Source organism: Salvelinus fontinalis, chromosome 7, assembly GCF_029448725.1.
Source record: "Salvelinus fontinalis isolate EN_2023a chromosome 7, ASM2944872v1, whole genome shotgun sequence".
Lineage (NCBI taxonomy): Eukaryota > Metazoa > Chordata > Actinopteri > Salmoniformes > Salmonidae > Salvelinus > Salvelinus fontinalis.
Window position 1 is genome coordinate 15035469 of NC_074671.1, and position 18023 is coordinate 15053491.

At 45.8% G+C, this 18023-nt stretch overlaps 2 protein-coding genes across 4 annotated transcripts in view; one reads left to right on the plus strand and one right to left on the minus strand.

Annotated features, from left to right (window-relative positions):
• The window catches only part of zgc:194621 (uncharacterized protein LOC795037 homolog), a 5136-nt gene extending 3980 nt beyond the window's left edge, over window positions 1-1156 (minus strand). Inside the window, exon 1 of the mRNA XM_055928066.1 lies at window positions 551-1156. Coding sequence (XP_055784041.1) covers window positions 551-969 — 419 coding nt within the window. The 5' untranslated portion in view covers window positions 970-1156. The remainder of the gene's footprint in view (window positions 1-550) is intronic.
• Window positions 1157-4235: 3079 nt separating this feature from the next.
• On the plus strand, window positions 4236-15708 carry LOC129859038 (mucin-2-like). Of its 3 annotated transcripts, none has more exons than XM_055928358.1 (12): window positions 4236-4342; window positions 5276-6203; window positions 6504-6653; window positions 7636-7707; window positions 8194-8404; window positions 8531-9637; window positions 10290-10543; window positions 10676-10835; window positions 10921-11032; window positions 12591-12711; window positions 12876-13092; window positions 14938-15708. In XM_055928358.1, exons 2-12 carry the CDS (start codon window positions 5277-5279, stop codon window positions 15090-15092), a joined length of 3486 nt encoding a protein of 1161 aa, XP_055784333.1. In that variant the 5' UTR covers window positions 4236-4342; window position 5276; the 3' UTR covers window positions 15093-15708. The 3 variants fall into 3 exon arrangements, with proteins under 3 accessions (XP_055784333.1, XP_055784336.1, XP_055784334.1); XM_055928359.1 differs by lacking the exon at window positions 4236-4342 and adding an exon at window positions 4574-4839; XM_055928361.1 differs by lacking the exon at window positions 7636-7707.
• The last annotated feature ends 2315 nt before the right edge of the window (window positions 15709-18023 follow it).

Here is an 18023-nt window from a genome sequence, read left to right on the forward strand (position 1 = left end):
CTGGCAGTTTACATCAAATTGGACAGGCTTTCAGCCAAGCTACTCTGAAATTCAAATGCCAAACGTCTAAGTGACAGTGTGTAAGATGTAATAAAGGGCCAACAGGATCTGGTGAGAGAACAGAGCTTGACACAACACCTGCGTGCGTGCCAGCTGGTGGTAGGTAGGATTATACAACCAGCAGCAGATGGCTTGGTGCTGAAGACTGAGCTATTTCCAGCTACCAGCTAGCTGTATACAACACACGACACACCTGCAAATAACCAGACAGATAAGGCTAGAGTATATTGAGGTAGGCTATAGGAGTCCTTTAATAGGGCATGCGAGACCAACCCTCCTGGAGAGGGACTGGGTGTGCAGGCTTTCATTCCAACCTTGGTATAGAGTAACACAACTGTTCCAGCTAATCAAAGGTCCCAGCTGAGAATCCAGTGTGTCTGAACAGGGCTGGAGCCTGGAGTAGCCTATAACCCAGCAACTCTCCAGGACCAGGGTTGACTACCCATAGGGCCTTCTTGAAGAGGAAAAGTACTTCAGCTGTCCCTCTCACCTCTGAATTGCATAGTGCGCCCTGGGTCTCGAAGTCCGTTCCTCTTCCTGCCTCGCCTGAGTTGCTTCTTTAGACTTTGAAGAAGTTACAGTTGATTTTGGAGATGTGGCTGTTGGTTTTTGACAGAGCACCGCTGATTTCGAAGAGGAGAGTGTTGATTTGGGAGCGGTAGAGGTTGATCTCGCTCTCCTATCGCACCTGGGGGCGCACAACTTGACCTGCTGCTGGGTCTTCGTGGTCTCGCATCGGTCACTATGGATACATCTGGGACAGCTCGACGCCCGCGGTTTACGAGGAGCTGTGACTTTGTGTTGAGTTGTCGATGCTGGTTTCATTTCAACTGGTTTTGTTTTCACTTCGAAGACTCTTGTTTTCGTTTCAATAACAGGCTTTTGCTTGAGGACCCTTGTGGTCGGCATTTTATCAATAACAAATATATAGGCTAGGCTAGGTCAAGGCTCCAAATAAATTCCTTATCATCTCACCTTGTCAATAATAGTTGAATCGGTCCTACAATGGTTTTTATCAAATCTTTGAATTAGTAGGCTATGAGCCTATGTGCTGGATGCTGTGGAACTCACGTCTGGCTTGTCTGCCTTCACCTGGCGACCGCTTGTTGACAGTGGAATCCCGTGCCACGCGCAGGCTGCCAGTGCAAATTAAATTCAATAGGTTTTACAGTAATCCGATTACTGACTGGACAGAATCCCCAAAGGATGCTTGACCTTGTAGTGAGCATAGCCGCAGGAAGCACCCCCTGAAGAATCAGAATAAAAAAATAGATATACTTTTTTCAACTAAATCTATATCCTTTTTGAAAAAAATAGTATATAAAAAAAATTATTATAATACATTTTTTTATAAAAAAATAACAATTTCACATTAGTATTAGATATACAGTAGACATCTAGTTAGGGTAAAATATTTTTTCCGCATCTCTGCAAAAAAGGTAGTTCATTTAAGAAAAGTTGTCACGTTCCTGACCTATTTCTGTTAGTTTGTTGTATGTGTTAGTTGGTCAGGACGTGAGTTTGGGTGGGCATTCTATGTTTTCTGTTTCTATGTTGGTTTATGGGTTGCCTGGTATGGCTCTTAATTAGAGGCAGGTGTTTGGCGTTCCTCTAATTAAGAGTCATATTTAGGTAGGTGTTTTCACAGTGTTCGTTGTGGGTGGTTGTCTCCTGTGTCTGTGTATGTCTCCTGTGTCTGTGTATGTCTCCTGTGTATGTCTCCTGTGTCTGTGTATGTCTCCTGTGTCTGTGTATGTCTCCTGTGTCTGTGTATGTCTCCTGTGTCTGTGTATGTCTCCTGTGTCTGTGTATGTCTCCTGTGTCTGTGTATGTCTCCTGTGTCTGTGTATGTCTCCTGTGTCTGTGTATGTCTCCTGTGTATGTGTATGTCGTTGCGACACACGGGACTGTTTTCGGTTTGTTTGTTTTTCGGTTTATGTAGTCTGTTCCTGTTTCATGCGTTCTTCGTTATATGTAAGTTCTTATGTTCAGGTGCCTCTACGTCGTTTGTTGTTTTGTTAGTGTATAGTCGAGTTCGTGTTTTCTTTAATAAATATGTCTTCAAACTCCGCTGCATATTGGTTCAATCCCTGCTCCTCCTCTTCTGATGAAGAGGAAGAGGAAAGCCGTTACAAAAGTGTCTTGCAGGATTCAATTGTTGGAATTGTAAGAGTTGTTGCTCTTTCCCTTTCTCTGCGATTTGTTATTCTAATGAAATCCAGAAAGAACACAACCCTGTCCTCAAACATTTACATCAAGAGGTGCAAAGTTATGGTCAAAGACACAAAACATCCACATCAAATTAAATATTTTTCTTGATCAAATAACATGGAAAACAACCACTTTTTGTGCAGTATTAATTTACCATCCTTACAAACCACTTAATGTACATTACTGTATTATACATAGGCTGGTCATCTAGGTTAGTACCTGTAGACTTTCTATCACCCTGGAGATAAAACAATGACCAATACAGTAGTTGATTATGTGATGTGATGATGTGGCTCAGTGGTAGAGGTTGTTGGTACGATTCCCACTGGGGACCAGTATGAAAATCTGGATGGGAGCATCTATTAAAAGGAAGGAATCGACCATTTCAGTTTTCACATAGAAATAAGTTGCGTTTGCAAAGTATTTCAAGAACCTGGAAAACATACATCAAGCAAGTATTTTTATATTCCACAAGTAACTTGAGTCTGAAAATTATCTTTACAAAACAGTTAATCTGATAATACAAATGCTATTAAACACTCAAACACATTTAGTTTATGTTTTCACAAAAAGTAGTGCACTGGGCCTTTACTAGTCCTGTATTAGCAGGCCAATATAGATGTCTTCAGAGCTGGCACAGATACAAACATATACTTAAGAACAACAACTTACAGAAGAAGCACACGAAACAGTGACTACATCTCATCTGCCCAGACCCACATGCTCACACCTCCATCCCTAGTGCCTGCATTATTGTTTGCCACTTGGCCTTAAATTGTACCAATTTGTTTTTCACAGTCGCTCATGCTATTTCAATATTTCAATAATAAATCATACATTTTTCTACTGTGTTAAGTGGCGGATTGCTTAATTCCCACATTTTTAGTATGCGTTTTTTCAAGATGAGAGATCCTTGATGAAAACCTGCTTCAGAGCGCTCAGGACCTCAGACTGGGGCGAAAGTTCACCTTCCAACAACCCTAAGCACACAGCCAAGACAATGCAGGAGTGGCTTCGGGACAAGTCTCTTAGTGTCCTTGACTGGCCCAGCCAGAGCCCGGACTTGAACCCGATCAAACATCTCTGGAGAGACCTGAAAATAGCTGAGCAGCAACACTCTCCATCCAACCTGACAGAGTTTTAGAAGATCTGCAGAGAAGAATGGGAGAAACTCCTCAAATACAGGTATGCCAAGCTTGTAGCATCATACCCAAGAAGACTTGAGACTGTAATCACTGACAAAGGTGCTTCATTAAGTACTGAGTGAAGGGTCTGAATACTTATGCAAATGTCTTTTTCAGTTTTTTAAAAATAAATCGCCCCCCCATGTGCTTTGTCACTATGGGGTATTGTGTGTAGATTGATGACAATAAAAACAAACTATTAAATCCATTTTAGAATAAGGCTGTAACATAACAAAATGTGGAGTTGTTGATGTGTACATAGGGTCCCTGGATCGAGCTTAAGTTGGGTCAAGGAGAGGGACGGAAGTAATACTGTTACATTGATGCTGTTGACCCAGATCACTTAGTTGGGCTCTGCCCAGCTACTGGGTTTACTGCGGAGAAGGAGGTCAAAGGAGGGTGAGTGTAACTGGTGTGAAATGGCTATCAATCGGTGACATCACTCGCTCAGAGACCTTGAAGTAGTTGTTTGCCTTGTTCTGCGATGCTTCATGAGTGTCTATTGTCGATGTGTTCAGAGGGTACGGCTTGGTCCGAGTCCTCGTTGGGCACGGAGAGAGACATAAGCACCTGACCCAGTTAGTGTGCCCCCTCCGTAAAATATTTGTATTATGATAAAACATGGGCTTAAAAAGTAAGTTTTTTAATTTTATTTAACATTGACATAAAAAAAAAAACACTACACACACACACAATTTGAGTGCGGTCCTCCTGCACTGTGCGTGGTGCTGTCTTGCCTCTCTCTCTGCTCTCTGCTCTCTGTGAGCGTCACAGCTCTACGCTACTGTACTCTCTCTCCATTCCTCCCATCTGGCGGACTGACTGGCACATCGCACCCGACTCTCTGGCCTCCCTGAGCGGTCTGCCTCCACACAGACCCCCGGCAGGTATGGAGGTGTGGGTGGGTTGGTGAAGGGAGCACAGATGGGATAACTTACGAATCATTGGGATGATTCTATTCATCATAAACTCACATTTAACTACTCTGAAATATTCGTAGCATATATTTCACACTTGTTGTTGAAACATCCGCGTCTGATTAGGATAGTGTTTACCTGCCACTTCTTATTTGTGGCAGGTTTGTCACAAGCGACGCAAAGTCATAAAGATAATTTTATCGCGGCTGATGATATGACGTGCTGCTGTTGAATACACATTATGTGTTCTCTAATACCAGGAAGTGGAGCGCGCAATATGTCACACGCACGCCCCTTTTAGCGTACTGACTGTCATTTGTAATGTACAGAAACGCAGTTCAGCCTTCTTTCACTGACATTGACAGAAGGAGTAGCCTATAGATAAACAAACATGCATTTCCTCTTTGTTGATGGATAGAGAGAATAGGCTCGGCTGCATGCGTCACAACTGGTTTGGGCAGGCCTAGGTATGTAGGCTACTATTTCTTGGTGGTTTTGATAGAACATTCCATGACACCCACATTTTTTAATAGGTTGGGATTTTCTTGGCAGGATATTTGTTGACAAAGTAGCCTAAGCATCGTCATCGTAAACATGATAATTAAAGACAAGACACTAGTCTCCGGCAGCGCGAGAGGCACTCGAATCTCGACCCAGATGTTTTCATCTGTCACACGTGGGCGGCACGTGCTGAGGCAATGATTATACCCGTATATTCCCATTATAAATTAAGTCATTACTTTGTTACAAATTTGAAGTGCATAGGTCTCGACGCTTGTGTGAGGAGATTTGGGAAACGTTCCTGATTTGACCGAAGGTGGCGCTGTTTCTGTAGCCGCAATTGAAATCATTAACTACAATGTAAAACAGAGACAGAGGTCTGATACTGTGTGTGTCCTGCAGCATGTTGAATCCTAGAGGGATGGAGACAGACCTGTCCTTGGAGACATGCACTCAGAGCAGAGCAGAGACAGAGGGAGAGAGAACGGAGACCAGAGAGGGACCCACCAGGAGCCCCAGCCCCCTGTCCCCCAATAGGTCTTCAGCTGCTCACAACCTTACTACTCCCCCTAAACTCACCCCTACTCCCCTTAAACTCCCCCCTACTCCCCTTAAACCCACCCCTACTCCCCCTAAACTCCCCCCTACTCCCCTTTTACTCCCCCCTACTCCCCTTAAACTCACCCCTACTCCCCTTAAACTCACCCCTACTCCCCCTAAACTCACCCCTACTCCCCTTAAACTCACCCCTACTCCCCCTAAACTGAATCCCCCCCGCCCTTCTAAACTCACCCCCACTCCCTCTGCTAGTACGCTCACCCTCACCTCTACATGCACACCCTCTTCCTCCTCTACACCTACCCCCAATCCCCCTAAACTGAACCCCACCCCCTCACCTCCCCCTACGCTCACTCATAAAACCCTCACTACCCTCACCCCTATGGTACTCAACCCCACCCCAACGTGTACACCTACTTCCCCCTCACTTACTCCCAACCCCATCACTCCTACAATACTCATCCCCAACCCTACTCCCCCCACACTTACACCCTCTCTACCTACACCCACGCATGCCCCCACTAAAGCCACTCATAAACCTGTTCCTTTCCCCCTCACTCCCCCGACCATCCACTTTACTTCCCCTCTACTCACTTCCTCCCGCTCCTCCCCCACTGTATCAGCCATCACTTCTCTGCCCCCCTCCTCTGTAAACCATGGCAACATGTCTTCTGCTCCCGGGACTTCCTCCTTGACCAATGGTAACGCAAGGCCAGTCCCCACACCCACCTCTCCACCAATCACGCCTTTCCATACCCCGGCCAGCAGACAGGTAACTGACCATAGAGAAAATTAAACAAAAGCGGCACACTATGTAACTAGCCACACACACACACACACAGACACAAACACACACAAACACACACACACACACACACAGACACAAACACACACAAACACACACACACACAGGCACAAACAAACACACACACACACACACATACACACATTCACACACACAATTGACTACACAGACAACCACATCCATTCCTGGATCAATTGGTTTACTTTCCTTTAACCTAGAGTAAAGTATTCAAGATACCTCCAAAATACCCCTTTCTCTCTCTGTCAGATACATTTCCCTCGCCCCCTGGATACACCCACTCTGGTGCAAGCCTATCAGAGCACCTCGTCTGTCAGACAGAGGGTATCCCAGCAGGCTTTGCTCCTAGGTCGGAGTTCTTGTTCCAGCCGAGACCAGATGCTGCTCAGGACCCAGATGGTAACAACACACACACCAACACCTGTCAGCCTACTTCTACCAACTGATAGTGTGTAACAACACACACACCAACACCTGTCAGCCTACTTCTACCAACTGATAGTGTGTAACAACACACACACCAACACCTGTCAGCCTACTTCTACCAACTGATAGTGTGTAACAACAGACACACCAACACCTGTCAGCCCTACTTCTACCAACTGATAGTGTGTAACAACAGACACACCAACACCTGTCAGCCTACTTCTACCAACTGATAGTGTGTAACAACAGACACACCAACACCTGTCAGCCTACTTCTACCAACTGATAGTGTGTAACAACAGACACACCAACACCTGTCAGCTCTACTTCTACCAACTGATAGTGTGTAACAACAGACACACCAACACCTGTCAGCCATACTTCCACCAACTGATAGTGTGTAACAACAGACACACCAACACCTGTCAGCCATACTTCTACCAACTGATAGTGTGTAACAACAGACACACCAACACCTGTCAGCCCTACTTCCACCAACTGATAGTGTGTAACAACAGACACACCAACACCTGTCAGCCATACTTCTACCAACTGATAGTGTGTAACAACAGACACACCAACACCTGTCAGCCATACTTCCACCAACTGATAGTGTGTAACAACAGACACACCAACACCTGTCAGCCATACTTCTACCAACTGATAGTGTGTAACAACAGACACACCAACACCTGTCAGCCTACTTCTACCAACTGATAGTGTGTAACAACAGACACACCAACACCTGTCAGCCATACTTCCACCAACTTCAAACTCCTGAAGCTGAACCCTCAGACTGGCCTTTTTCAAGATTCCTCAGTTCAAGATTACGCTCCCCCCTCTCTCTCGCTCTCTCGCTCTCTCTCTCTCGCTCTCTCTCTTTTTCTCTCGCTCCCTTCTCTCTCTCTCTATTTCTCTCTCTCTCCCTCTGTATCTATTGCACTCTCATTCTTAGCTGATTTTCACCTCTACAGTACGGCCTGTCCCTTCCTCTTCCTCCTCTTCCTCTTGCCCTGCCTCCGCTCAGGTGAGCAGTTCAGAATGTGTGTGTTAGGTGTGTGTTAGGTGTATGTTAGGTGTGTGTTAGGTGTGTGTTAGGTGTATGTTAGGTGTGTGTTAGGTGTGTGTTAGGTGTATGTTAGGTGTGTGTTAGGTGTGTGTTAGGTGTGTGTTAGGTGTGTGTTAGGTGTGTGTTAGGTGTGTGTTAGGTGTATGTTAGGTGTGTGTTAGGTGTGTGTTAGGTGTATGTTAGGTGTGTGTTAGGTGTATGTTAGGTGTGTGTTAGGTGTGTGTTAGGTGTGTGTTAGGTGTATGTTAGGTGTGTGTTAGGTGTATGTTAGGTGTATGTTAGGTGTGTGTTAGGTGTGTGTTAGGTGTGTGTTAGGTGTATGAGAGACCACTGAAGATTGTGATTGTCTCACAAGTTTAACTAAACTCCCTCTCAACCCCCACTCTCTCCCTCCCTATTTATTTTCCTCCCCTCTCCCTCTCTCTCTCCCTCCCTCCCCCATAGCTCCAGAGTCTAACCCTGCACCCCTCTGCTCCTGGAACTCTCACAATCCCCCCTTCTTTACGTCTCAAACCTCCCTCTTCCTCCTCCCCCTCTCCTATCTCTCGTCCCCGTACACCCCTTTTCCCCCCTCTCCGTCCACGCCCTCATCCCAGTGCCATGGTAACAGACAGACAGACCACACCCACCCGGCACCTCTCAGTCCCACCTCCAAGTGAGTCATAAACATGTGATAATGAGTAGAATGTTCAGAAGGAATGACATGTGATTTATAGAATGTCCAGTAAAACCATTCAATCACTCTCTTTTTTCTTACTCTCATTTTTTCTCTTCTCTCCAGCTCTCTACTCTTCTGTGCGTTCTGTTCCTCTGAGACCCAGACTTCATTCTCCAAATGGCCACAGGGTGGCACCCCCGAGACACAGCCCAGCCCTGCAACCAATCGCTGCTGCTGCTGCCGGACAAGACCCCAGCAGACAGTGGACTGGACCAGCCAGCAGTTTGTCATCTCAAACCCCACCCACACAGACCACCCCAGGCCAATCACAGCTCAGCTCAGGCTCTAGTCCCCTCCCCTTGGGTTCTACTTCCTGTTTTGATCGGTTGCCGCCGGCATCAAGGCAGCTTCAAATCATTGCCCTCTCTGCTGGCTCCACCCACCGCCTCAGCAGCCAACTACAGCCTGCTGTCAACACACACACCCCAGCTTCTGTCCAATCAAAGCACCTGGTTCTTGAATCCCAACCACCTCAGCTCGATGCCCAACCACAGAGGACTTCTGAACACGCCTCTCCCTCTCCCACCTCCTCCATCCACAAAGCCAACTCACCCCTACCCTACCTCCATTATCAGGCCAGACACACTGAACCAAAAGGAGAAGTGGGGAGACAGGGGGTAAGAGAGGAGAGAGAGAGGGTGGGAGGAGAGGAAGAAAAGATGGAGGGAATTGAAGAGGAGCAGAGGAATAGAGAGAGGGTGGGAGGAGACAGACAGGTGACAGGAGAGGAGAAAGGGAATGTGGATAAGAGAGGAGAAAGGGTGGGAGGAGAAGAGAAAGAGGGGACTGGAGGAGAGGAAAAATGGATGGAGAGAGTTAAAGGATTTGAGACACTGAGAGAGATGACAGAAGTAGAGGAGGGGCAGGAAAGGAGGAAGATAGAGGGAGAGGAGCAGAGAGAGAGGATGGAAGTAGAGGAGGAGGAGCGGGGAAAGAGGATGGAAGTAGAGGAGGAGGAGCGGGGACAGAAAGATGCAATGAAAGGAGAGGAGGGGACTACAATAGACCCACACCTCAATGCTGACCCGGCTACTCAGAACCCTCCCTCAGAACCCCCCATAAACATCCAGAGACCATCAGACCGTCCCATAGAGCAATCCCCAGACCTCCCCCACGTGGACCAAGAGGACTTCTGTGAGAACATGTTCAATCAGTCTGACAACCAATCAGGCAGGTACCAGCGTCTCTCCACCATTACCTTCAGCCTTGGCCTATTAATTCAACTTTAAACTAACTTGTGTTGTGAACTCTTCCTCCTCTCTCCCCCCTCCTCCCCGTCTTCCTCCTCTGTCCTGCTCCTCCCCTCTCCCTCCTCCTCCCCGTCTTCCTCCTCTCTCCCCCCTCCTCCCCGTCGTCCTCCTCTGTCCTGCTCCTCCCCTCTCCCTCCTCGTCCCCGTCTTTCTCCTCTCTCCCCCCTCCTCCCCGTCGTCCTCCTCTGTCCTGCTCCCCCCCCCCCCCCCCCCGGTCTTCCTCCTCTGTCCTGCTCCTCCCCTCTCCCCCCTCCTCCCCGTCTTCCTCTTCTGTTCTGCTCCTCCTCTCTTCCCCCTCCTCTCCGTCTTCCTCCTCTGTCCTGGTCCTCCTCTCTCCCGCCTCCTCCCCGTCTTCCTCCTCTGTCCTGCTCCTCCTCTCTCCCCCCTCCTCCCCGTCTTCCTCCTCTGTCCTGGTCCTCCTCCCCGTCTTCCTCCTCTGTTCTGCTCCTCCTCTCTTCCCCCTCCTCTCCGTCTTCCTCCTCTGTCCTGGTCCTCCTCCCCGTCTTCCTCCTCTGTTCTGCTCCTCTCTTCCCCCTCCTCTCCATCTTCCTCTTCTCTTTTCCTCCCCCCAGTCCTGTCCAGTCTCTCCTCTCAGTCTCCCCCTGCCTCACCCTTCCTCATCCTTTCATCTGACCTCCCCCCTCCTCTCCTGCCTGTTAGCCCTTCCCACCCAGAAACCCTCAGCCTATCACAGAGCCGCCCTGAGACCTTCAGCCTATTGGAGCGCAAGCCTTGGTCACAGAGGGTCTGGCCAGAGGGTGAGAGGCGTGTCTTAACTCACCTGGTGGAGGGCTTCATCATACAGGAGGGGCTGCAGGCGTTCCCGGTAAACACACACACACAATTCCTACAGGGGATATAGCTGGTGTCTAGTTGGTGTCACAGACTGATACATTAACAGTATATACAGTATAACCTTTGAGTGTGCGTGCATGCGTGTGTGTGTGTACCTGTGCAGGTGAACCGCTCGTCTCTGTTGTTGGGAGGGCAGGAGGCTATCTCCCAGAATGGGAACAGAGAGGGGGCTGAGTTATTACCGTTGACAGACACACCAGAGCCACCGGAATATTCCAGCGAATCAGAACAAGAGCGCATGGCTACAAGTGACAAGCTCACAGGTAAACGACCTTAATCTCCTGGTTCTGAATCAATATTCAATTCAATATTCAATTCAATTGTCTCTCTGAATCCAAACCACACTAGGTCCCAGAGAGAGACAGAGGGGAGTGTTACATTGCGAGTCTTGTGGGAAGAGAGGCCACGCCCACTCCTTCCACCGCTCCAAGCGATACTGCTCCACTTCCTGTGCCCGCAGGTAAGCCGCACTACCATTGGCTGAACACAGTAACAAAACAGTGACAGAATAGTTATTCTCTTGGTCTAGACCAGCGTTTCTCAAACTAGGGGTCGCGACCAAACTATACACACACATACACGTTGATTTTGTGTTACAGATATGTGGTAGTGGAGTAAGGGCCTGAGGGCACACACTTAGTGTGTTGTGAATTCTGTAATTAATGTGTTGTAATGTTTTTAAAATAGTATAACTGCCTTAATTTTGCCGGACCCCAGGAAGAGTAGCTGCTGCCTTGGCAGGAACTAATGGGGATCCATAATAAACCCCAGGAAGAGTAGCTGCTGCCTTGGCAGGAACTAATGGGGATCCATAATAAACCCCAGGAAGAGTAGCTGCTGCCTTGGCAGGAACTAATGGGGATCCATAATAAGCCCCAGGAAGAGTAGCTGCTGCCTTGGCAGGAACTAATGGGGATCCATAATAAACCCCAGGAAGAGTAGCTGCTGCCTTGGCAGGAACTAATGGGGATCCATAATAAGCCCCAGGAAGAGTAGCTGCTGCCTTGGCAGGAACTAATGGGGATCCATAATAAACCCCAGGAAGAGTAGCTGCTGCCTTGGCAGGAACTAATGGGGATCCATAATAAACCCCAGGAAGAGTAGCTGCTGCCTTGGCAGGAACTAATGGGGATCCATAATAAGCCCCAGGAAGAGTAGCTGCTGCCTTGGCAGGAACTAATGGGGATACATAATAAATACAAATACAAATATGGGGTTGCCTGATTTGAAAATGGGTTGGTGAGAGAAACTCTGAAATGAAACCGGGGTAACGTCAGTAACCTCCAGTAGCCGCTTAGATACAGTTGTAATAAACAGAACGATTTCTGTTTTCATTCATATAAATGTGACTGTATCTTTTGAACGGTTTAAGCTACAAAATATTATGACCCCATCACTGAAAGATAAGACTCTCGGGAACACGTATGTCTGTTTCTGTCTACAATTCCTACAAGCCGCACAGGACTCATTAGAACAGAGTGGACAAGACCAGGCACTGCATCAGACTGGGGGGAGAGCATCATCAATTATCATGTTCTTTTATACACAGAAGTTCATATCAAATTATTGCCTGATGACCTTCTGAACTTCTCAGTACCTTTCTGATTTCACTTCAAACCACAATACTTCCTTCAGATTGAAATACTTTCAAAAGTACCGTCAGACTGATTTGTAATAGCCTGTCATAGCCCCAATTAAAAAGGTTAACATTGGCCGTTGATTACATACATATTTTTACATGGTGGGGTCACACATGTTTTTTATATAAAACTGGGGTCGCGGGCCAAAAGGGTTTGGGAACCCCTGGTCTAGACAGCAAGTTCTATGTGATGTTGTTGTTTAACCACATATCTATTCACCACAGTTGCATGGCCCAGACATTCATAAACACACAATAACACATAGACACCCTCACACAGGCTGTGGTCAGACAGGACGTCACATGGGAGGAAATCTGAACCCCAGAGAGCTCAGAGAAAGAACACGTCATCATCATCTTTCTCCCTCTCTCCCTCCAGGTATAATGTAGGGCTGTCCAAGCGTCTGCGTGCCCTAAGTGCTGCCAGCCACCTAGAGGGGCGGCGCTCTGAGATAAACAAGGTGGAGTCTGTGCCTGGGAAGCCTCTCCTACTGCGACTGGTCAGTTACAACTTTGAACAAATAGGTCACTCCACAGTGATACACTTTATGGTATAGCCTGCAGGTTTAATGCCTTATAACATGTTATTAACATATAGAAGCCTATATAATTGAAGGCCAGCTGTTCGTTCATGTTCCGTCTCCTCTAACATAATCTATTTTAGCCCCGTGAAATATGGAGCGCCCATAGCCGTGACAACGAAGAGGAGGAGGGGCATACTGTTCCCACAACGACCAGGCTGGAGCGCCGAGCGGCACGGAGGGCGAGGAGAGCCTCAGAGCCAGCGATGACCCCTAGTAACCCCACTGTGACCTCTAGTGACCCCCTACCTGCACAGTGGAGCGTCGAGCAAGTCTGGGACTTCATACACAAACTGCCAGGTAGGACACACACACTGCCAGGTAACACTTACACACACTGCCCGGTAACACATACACACACACACACACACTGCCAGGTAACACATACACACACACACACACTGTCAGGTAACACACACACACACACTCTGCCACATTACACACACACACACACTGCCAGGTAACACACACACACACTGCCAGGTAACACATACACACACACACTGTCAGGTAACACACACACACTCTGCCACATAACACACACACACACACTGCCAGGTAACACACACACACACACTGCCAGGTAACATATACACACACGGCCAGGTAATACACACACACACTGCCACGTAACACACACACTGCCAGGTAACACATACACACACTGTCAGGTAACACACACACACTCTGCCACATAACACACACACACACTGCCAGGTAACACATACACACACTGCCAGGTACCACACACACACTCTGCCACATAACACACACACTGCCAGGTAACACATACACACACTGCCAGGTAACACACACACACACTGTCACGTAACACACACACACACAAGGAGACGCATTCACCCATCTCCCTGCTGTAGGTTGTTGGCCGGTTATATGTTGTCTTTAGGTTTTGGGGAGGTTATAACCTGTGTGTGTTGTCGTTAGGTTTTGGGGAGGTTATAACCTGGGTGTATGGTGTTTTAAGGTTGTGGGGATGTTATAACCTGTGTGTGTTGTCTTTAGGTTTTGGGGCGGTTATAACCTGTGTGTGTTGTCTTTAGGTTTTGGGGAGGTTATAACCTGGGTGTATGGTGTTTTTAAGGTTGTGGGGATGTTATAACCTGTGTGTGTTGTCTTTAGGTTTTGGGGAGGTTATAACCTGTGTGTGTTGTCTTTAGGTTTTGGGGAGGTTATAACCTGGGTGTATGATGTTTTAAGGTTGTGGGGATGTTCTAACCTGTGTGTGTTGTCTAGGTTTTGGGGAGGTTATAACTTGGGTGTGTTGTCTTTTGTTTTTATGGAGGTTATAACCTGTTTGTGTTGTCTTTAGGTTTTGGGGAGGTTATAACCTATGTGTGTTGTCTTTAGGTTTTGGGGAGGTTATAACCTGTGTGTGTTGTCTTTAGGTTGTGAGGAGGTTATAACTTGTGTGTGTGTTGCCTTTAGGTTTTGGGGAGGTTATAACCTGTGTGTGTTGTCTTTAGGTTTTGGGGAGGTTATGACCTGTGTGTATGGTGTTATAAGGTTGTGGGGATGTTATAACCTGGATGAATGTTGTTATAAGGTTGTGGGGAGGTTATAACCTGGGTGTATGTTGTCTTTAGGTTGTGGGGATGTTATAACCTGGGCGTATGCTGTTTTAAGATTGTGGGGAGGTTATAACCTGTGTGTATGCTTTCTTAAGGTTATGGAGAGGTTATAACCTGGGTGTATGTTATCTTTAGGTTGTGTGGATGTTATAACCTTGGTGTATGTTGTCTTTAGGTTTTGGGGAGGTTATAACCTGGTGCTTTAAGGTTGTGGGGTGGTTATAACCTGAATGTATGTTGTTATAAGGTTATGGAGAGGTTATAACCTATGTATATGTTATCTTTAGGTTGTGGATGTTAAAACCAGTGTGTATGTTGTGGGGAGGTTATAACCGGGGCCTATGTTGTTTTACGGTTATGGAAAGGTTATAACCTGGATGTATGTTATCTTTAGGTTGTGTGGAGGTTATAACCTAGCTGTATGTTGTTTTAAGGTTGTTGGGAGGTTATAACCTGTGTGGATGTTGTTTTAATGTTTTGGGAAGGTTATAACCTGTGTGTATGCTGTTTTAATGTTGTGTGGAGGTTATAACCTGTGTGTGTATGTTTTCTTTAGGTTGTGTGGAGGTTGCGGAGGCATTCCGTGTTCAGGAGATAGACGGCCAGGCCCTGCTGCTGCTCACTGAGGACCACATGATGACCAGCATGAACATCAAACTGGGACCAGCTCTCAAGATCTGTGCCCACATCAACACACTCAGACACAGATAGAGAGGGAGGAGGAGAGATGAGAGGAGGAGAGATGAGAGAAGGAGGTGAGGTGGGTGGGTGGGAGGAAGGAAGAGAAGATGGAGAAAGAAAAAAGTTAGAGGGGTGGGTGTGGAAAAAGATAGGGAAAAGAGTGATTGATAGATGGGGAAGAGAGAGGGATGAGAAAAAAAGGACAGCGAAGATGAGAGATAAAGAGATTCATTCAAGAGATGAAGAGCTAAGAGCGAATCAGTGAGAGAGGAGAGGGACGTTTTCTATTCTATTGTGTCTGTGTACATATTTTACAATGCCGTCTATTGGGTGTAACAAACAATTTCATTAAGGATTTGTAATATACAGTATCATGTATTTGTGTATTTGGTTATTATTTTAAAATGTGGTATCACATGTAAATTGTAAAATACTTTTTGATTTTACACAGTTGATACACAGACATTTCTTAAATAACTTTGTGGAATTTAATGTCTTAACTAAATAAATGATTATGTTTTTATATATAATCTCTTCTGAGAAAAAGTTAGATCTTATTTGACTCATAACCATGTCAATTTTGTCAAATGTCATAATGTTTTCTTTTATTCTTAAAACTCAGTAATAAATCTAATTAATTTATGAACATTGTTTTTCTGCCTAGGTATTGGTATTATGATATTTGGTAGTCATCGAAATGACCCATCTCACTACTAACTCCTGCCACCAGATGGAGGTGAGGGGTCACGTTTACTAGTAGAGAGACGGCAGCTGCAATATTCTCTCAACTCATGGAAACAATGATCAAGGAAAATTCTATATGAATTACATAAAAAACAATGTATCATATTTATATTGCTATCATTGATGCTTCTCTGGAGCACAATGTCTAAGTTGATGCAGAAAACCCTTCTAAAGCAGCACAGACCTATTATTCCTGAATCAATCCGTGTTTATGCCAAACCAATCAGGAACCAGCGGCAATTTCAACACTGCTGAAATGTTTAGAACAGTTTAGCTGTCTCTTCTTGAAAAACATGTGGGAAAAATGATGTCACCTTTAATTCCTATTACTAACAACTCAAATAAGAACTAATAGATGTTTATTTTTCAACTTGATGTTTTCTTAAATAACAGACTACTACCAGGCGGTTGAGAAGTCAAAAGGTCATACCAGCAATGCCATATTAGAATGGCAATTTGCATAGCATTTTTTACTCATTTGAACAATATTGCAAAAATGACTTTAGGTCTGCTTCAATGGCTTTTTATAGGTAGGTAAGCATTGTTAAATAAGGACTGATGTTTAGCAAATTAGAGTAATTTTGTATGTCCGAACATATTCAATTATCCGCTATTTCTATGCTTCCCGCTCGAACAGTTTTGTGTTTGCTTCTTTTACTTTGTATTGTACCCCAGCTTCAAACAGCTGAAATTACAATATTTTTATGGAAAATCTATTTCACAGTGGTTTATATGGTACAATGATTCTCTATAATTGATTGTTTTGTCACATAAACTGAAATTAGGCGAACTATTCGAATTTGACCAATCAGGAAATGGTGGAGCGATTTCTGCATATTGCACCTTAAGGTATGAATATTGATTAATTGACCACATGGTCATGAAATGTGGTTTAACCAATTTATGTTGCCTAATATAGTGTGTTGTCAACAATTAAAATTTCACCATAATAGGTATATCTAAAAACAAGGCAACAGTAAACATGTCGTACCCCACGGATGCTGCAGCTCCCTCGTTGGGCCAATCAGTGTCATTTTGTAAATGGCGAATCTCTATGGCAAGAGTATCATTCACCCATCAAAATCAGGCCAGTGGTGTCTGAGATATCACATGGGTTAGCTAGACTCATGTCCCTGAGCATTTGTGCCAAATGTCATCATACTGAGTCAAACAGATCAAGAGATAGAAACATGTGCCCGTTATTACGCCACCGTGTGTCTGCAACATGGTTACCAAATGTTACAATGCGAACGTCCTTGACTGATTTATATGCATGTATGTGCCAGGCCACGACCGCATAAATGTTTATTGTTATAACGACATGCGCTGAGAGTCGGGAAGCAAGTTCAGGGAGTGAGTGTTGTAAATCAATGGACCATAATACAAAACAAGAAACAGAAACAACCACGCCTGGGGAAGGAACCAAAGGGAGTGACATACACTGCTCAAAAAAATAAAGGGAACACTTAAACAACACAATGTAACTCCAAGTCAATCACACTTCTGTGAAATCAAACTGTCCACTTAGGAAGCAACACTGATTGACAATAAATTTCACATGCTGTTGTGCAAATGGAATAGACAAAAGGTGGAAATTATAGGCAATTAGCAAGACACCTCCAATAAAGGAGTGATTCTGCAGGTGGTGACCACACACCACTTCTCAGTTCCTGTGCTTCCTGGCTGATGTTTTGGTCACTTTTGAATGCTGGCGGTGCTTTCACTCTAGTGGTAGCATGAGACGGAGTCTACAACCCACACAAGTGGCTCAGGTAGTGCAGCTCATCCAGGATGGCACATCAATGCGAGCTGTGGCAAGAAGGTTTGCTGTGTCTGTCAGCGTAGTGTCCAGAGCATGGAGGCGCTACCAGGAGACAGGCCAGTACATCAGGAGACGTGGAGGAGGCCGTAGGAGGGCAACAACCCAGCAGCAGGACCGCTACCTCCACCTTTGTGCAAGGAGGAGCACTGCCAGAGCCCTGCAAAATGACCTCCAGCAGGCCACAAATGTGCACTAGAGTGAAAGCACCGCCAGCATTCAAAAGACAGATCCACAGTCCCCTTCCCGAATTGATTGTGGGGGACAATAAATGCACCCTATTTTTAGTCCACCTTACTTTTTACTGACATATCAACTGACATTTTAACAAAATTCTTGCTTTTTAGCCTTTTTAGATTTTAAATATTTATTTACATAATTCGACACACAAGGAATGG